The sequence below is a fragment of the Biomphalaria glabrata genome, chromosome 13 (assembly GCF_947242115.1).
Source record: "Biomphalaria glabrata chromosome 13, xgBioGlab47.1, whole genome shotgun sequence".
Lineage (NCBI taxonomy): Eukaryota > Metazoa > Mollusca > Gastropoda > Planorbidae > Biomphalaria > Biomphalaria glabrata.
The window spans coordinates 12892588-12897139 of NC_074723.1; the positions used below are offsets into that span (position 1 = coordinate 12892588).

Here is a 4552-nt window from a genome sequence, read left to right on the forward strand (position 1 = left end):
CGCCAGGTTTATAACAGTATGCTATTAAGATTTTTAAAAATACACATCTATTTTTGTATATCTATTTTTAAGAAACAAAAGATTTATTGATGGCATTTAAATTGAAATGCTTAAAATAAAATTAGTCAAATAGTGTTAAGATTTTTTTAGTTTCATTGATAAAATAATATCTCATTGCATGATGACTTTATCATTAAATGCAAAGTATTATTGTAAAAGTTCCTAAGGTACATAGTATCTTAGCTAAAACAATAAACATAATAGTTAATAGTACAATGAAAATATGCTTTTGAAAGTACTAATTTTTAAAAATTGGTCTAATTATAGAGTCAGGGGTGAAAAAGTGTGTGGCTTAATCAATCTTGTAAAGCTTAGTCAGAATGAATGAGAGAAAACAGAGAGTGTGTATGATTGTATGATGTGTGAAGGGCAGTGTTTGAAAGTGGAATACAGTTACGTGGATCAGAATAGTGCTTACTTGTTATTTTAAAAGTTTCCTTACAGATGGAGCCAGACCTGAGTGTAATAAGCAATATATAGAGAAGTATTTATATAGCGCATACCTGATTGTGAAGTTTCAATGCCATTAACTGGCTGCACATTACTGCCCCCAGAATCATCTGGCCAATGAGGTTTATTTTCTGGCATCAATGTGTCAGCAGCATCATAAAGCTCGGCTTCTAGAACTGATTCATAGAGCTTCTGAAATGCATTAGGACCTCGAGTAACTATGGTCTGCAAGAGTTTTTGAGCTCTTTTTGATGGCGCTTTATTCTCCTATTAATGAAGAAGAAAGAAAAATGAATATTTTTGTTGACTTTATTGTTCAAATGTCTTGATGTAGATTTGATTACATATCACATTTTGTCTAAGCATTTACTCTCAAGACTGTCTTCTCAGTTTAGGATTTTTAAATATTTTTTTTTACTTCAGAGCAAGCCATTCTAGTTAAGCTACACTTTATTCAACATTTTCTAAAAAACAAAGAAGTAAATTCAGACATTACCAATAATTAATTAGCTAATTGGTTAATTATTTTATTGATTCATGTCTAGTCAGGTTCAATGAATAATTGTGCAAAGTTTCAACTTGATCTGAGATTGAGAAGTGGGAGAAAAATGTCTTAAAACTTTTTTATCAGAAAGATAGACAGAGTGAGTTGATATAAGCTTTGTAAAAAAATATATTGGCTATTGAGGTGTCAACTACCAAGAATTATCACTGGTATTCTGGAAAAAAAAAAGAGGACTGGCATGAAGATAGCATGCCTGACACTGCTTCTAGAGAAAAGAGAAATTGCACATACTTTACTAATCTGGAATCAACTATCACCAGCTATCTAAATCTTGACAATCATGTGATAAAAGAATTGGTAAAGTATCTGCAGCCATTGCAAAACTATCAAAACAAATCTGGGAAAATGCCAAATTTACAGTGGTTACCATATTGTTAGTTTACAATGCCTATGTAGTTAATACTCAGCTTTATAGCAGTGAGAGGTCAATGTAAAAAAGAAGATGATTAAGTCCTACACGTCATGAATCTAGTTATGCATATTAACCAATGACTTAAATTCTGTCAAGTCACTGGTTTTCCTGGGTGGCTCAGGCAACCCATTCCATGCTCTAACAGCACTAGCGATGAAGGAGCATTTGTTCAAATTGGTCCTAACATATGGAACAAGGAATGTGCCTTTATCTTTAATAGAAGAGGAATGTGCCTTTATCTTTAATAGAAGAGGAATGTGCCTTTATCTTTAACAGAAGAGGAATGTGCCTTTATCTTTGTGTCTTTCTGAGTATTTTATTATATTTTGTTTTTGTATTTGAAGATTATGGTTTAGTGTTTATGTATAATTGCTACTTAATACTTTTGAGTCTTCTCTCCTGAAGGCTTTCTAAATTTAGTGATTTTACTAAAGGTGTTACTCTAGTCAAATAAGAATATTAGTTAGTTATGAATCTCACGTACTGCTCCATTTTGTGTCTGTTCCTGTTTCTTAATATTTTCTTGAGTTGAGGGGTCCCAAACAGAGGATGCATTAGCCTAACCAAGGTTAAATAGCATTTTAGTTTTATGTTGTTATTTGATTTATAAAAATTTCTTTTAATAAACCCTAATGCTTTGTTTGATTTTTTGATAGTTTCATCAATATGGGGATTCCATGACAGTTTTTCATTTATTATAATACTGAGATATTTTGCGTTTTTTGTCTGTGTTACTGGTTTACCATGAAAAAGATAAGTGGAACTTATTTGTTTTAGTTTTTTTGTTACTCTTAATAACTGACATTATTCTGGGTGGAAAGACATGCTCCAATTTGATTCCCATTTCTGTAATTCATCTAATTCTCTTTGTAAAATTTCTGTATCTTGTGATGTTTTTAATGTTCTATATATTATGAAATCGTCCTTAAATAATCTGACTTTTGTTCCTGAACTAATGCAATTTGGTAAATCGTTTATGTAAATTAAAAATAGTAGTGGACCTAAGACTGTTCCTTGAGGTACACCTGAGTTTACTATTATTGAAACTTATTGGTATTGATTTAGACTAATTTAGAGTATATAGATCTAGAGTAGTTTATTTAATTCGGACATTACATGAATTCAGACATTCGCTGTTTTTGTAGTCATTAAATAATTATTTTAATATTTATTATAAAACTAGAGCGCTGTATAATGTGCTTGACCATTTTCCAATGATTCTGACCCAATTTCCTTCCATTTAGCTTTCTTTTTATGTAAGAAAAACGAATTTCAAATTTGTAAGTCAGGTTGTTTTTTTTTCCTAGATGTTACCAGAATGACTTTACCTGTTCCTAGGGTTAAGACTATATTTTTTGATTGGCTAAGTCTATACTAATGAGCCCGGCAATATTTATTCTGTTTTTGGAGCTGATTTATTTGATTCATAAGCCAAGTTGTTTGATTCCATACAACTAAAAAAATTAATAGGGTGTCCGAATTAAATTACAATTTTCTTACCAAAATTTATTTCATAAGGACGGTTTTGGACATCAATGTTAATGACCTTATACTATATTTGTTTGTTTGTTGTTTTTTTTATAGAGAATAAATGGGCAAATGTTTGGAGTGAGCTTGGTACATTGAATGAAGTTAAATGCTTAGATCTAAACCTACTAGATAGATCTAGATTTACATAGAGAGAATATAGAGGATTCAGTTAGGCAAGAATGGCTATCATAACCTGTACTATACTACAAAAGATCATCTATATTAGAAATTTATTAAATTAAAAAACAAAAACACAAACATTCAACAAACATCTAATCATGCAAACATAAAATAAGTCTACAAGTCGGTATTGAAGTCAGTATCCCAGTGACCTAATTTAGGTAGAACAAGTGTGTTCATATTTTTATTTTTCGTGTTCGTATTTATGCATAATTTGACAACATCTTAATGATTTAATGTGACGATCTTAAAATTTAGTTAATGTTAATATAGAATTAAAATCTGAGTTTATTGATGCCTGAATATAGAGACTGCCCGAAATAAATTATGGTGTCCAGAATAAAAAAATGTGGGTCAAATTTGTCCGAATTAAATGAAAACACGGTTAGGGGGTACACCTATTATGACCTATAACTATAAGTAGTCATCCTTATTCTCCTTAAGTTAAACTAAAGAAGATTTTGATACTTCATTTTCTTTTCTATGTTGAAGTTGAACTATTGTAAAATAATGCGCTGTCAAAGTCAAAGTTTCAAATTTGGCCCTAGATCTATAGCCTAGGTCCTAGGTGTCTGAATAGCAATAAACTACTAACTAATAGTAATAATAATAGAGCCATTAACTTAAGACTTAAGCCATTATGATTATTATCTCAGTTTGTTCTCTCTAAATCAGAAAATCCTTAATCCACTTATGCAATGGACCATCAATTGTATAGATTATACATCTACTAAACGTTATATTTTAAATTGCCTTTTTCTTACCTCCAAAATGTCCTCACACATTCTTGTGTTAATAATTTTATGTTTATTTAAAAGACTCAAACAAACAATTTCGACCTGAGGTCTGATTTGTTCGATAAGTAAAGTAAACTTATCCTGAATACGATCTTTGTGTGCTGGTAACATTCCTGTTATAGAATCTAGATCATTTAAGACTTCCCTTGTTTGTAAATTAGCTCTTAATTAGATATTCTATAGATCTAAATGAAAATTAGAAAATTATATTATTCTGGTATCTAGTCAATCTATTTATAGATCTAGATCTATAGATAAAAATGTATCGGTAAACTCCGATTTTTAGGCCAGATTTTTTAAATAAGAGACATGGCATTTATAAAATTATTTTGAAGTTTTTCAAAATGATTGCAATAGTAGGCCACAAATCTTTTTTAAAATAATTAATGGTATGTTAAAAGAGATTGGAACATATTGTACTAAGTATGCTATAACTATAAAGTTGCGATTTTAAAAGCAATTGAAGAAATAATAACAAAAATCAAAAAAAGAATTTATTTAGATCTAGGAGTGAGAACTTTTTTTTTTAAATGTCCCAATTGACAAGTATTGTAACGG

General features: G+C 29.9%; 1 protein-coding gene across 2 annotated transcripts in view; it reads right to left on the reverse strand.

The window, feature by feature from the left end:
• Positions 1-4204, reverse strand: part of LOC106059294 (cell death protein 3-like) — a 29402-nt gene extending 25198 nt beyond the window's left edge. For both annotated transcript variants that reach the window (XM_056009165.1, XM_056009164.1), the window contains exons 1-2: positions 3962-4204; positions 564-777 (exon numbers count right to left, since the gene is read on the reverse strand). In XM_056009165.1, the coding sequence (XP_055865140.1) occupies positions 564-777; positions 3962-4105 (358 nt within the window). In that variant the 5' untranslated portion in view covers positions 4106-4204. The remainder of the gene's footprint in view (positions 1-563; positions 778-3961) is intronic.
• Positions 4205-4552: the final 348 nt, after the last annotated feature.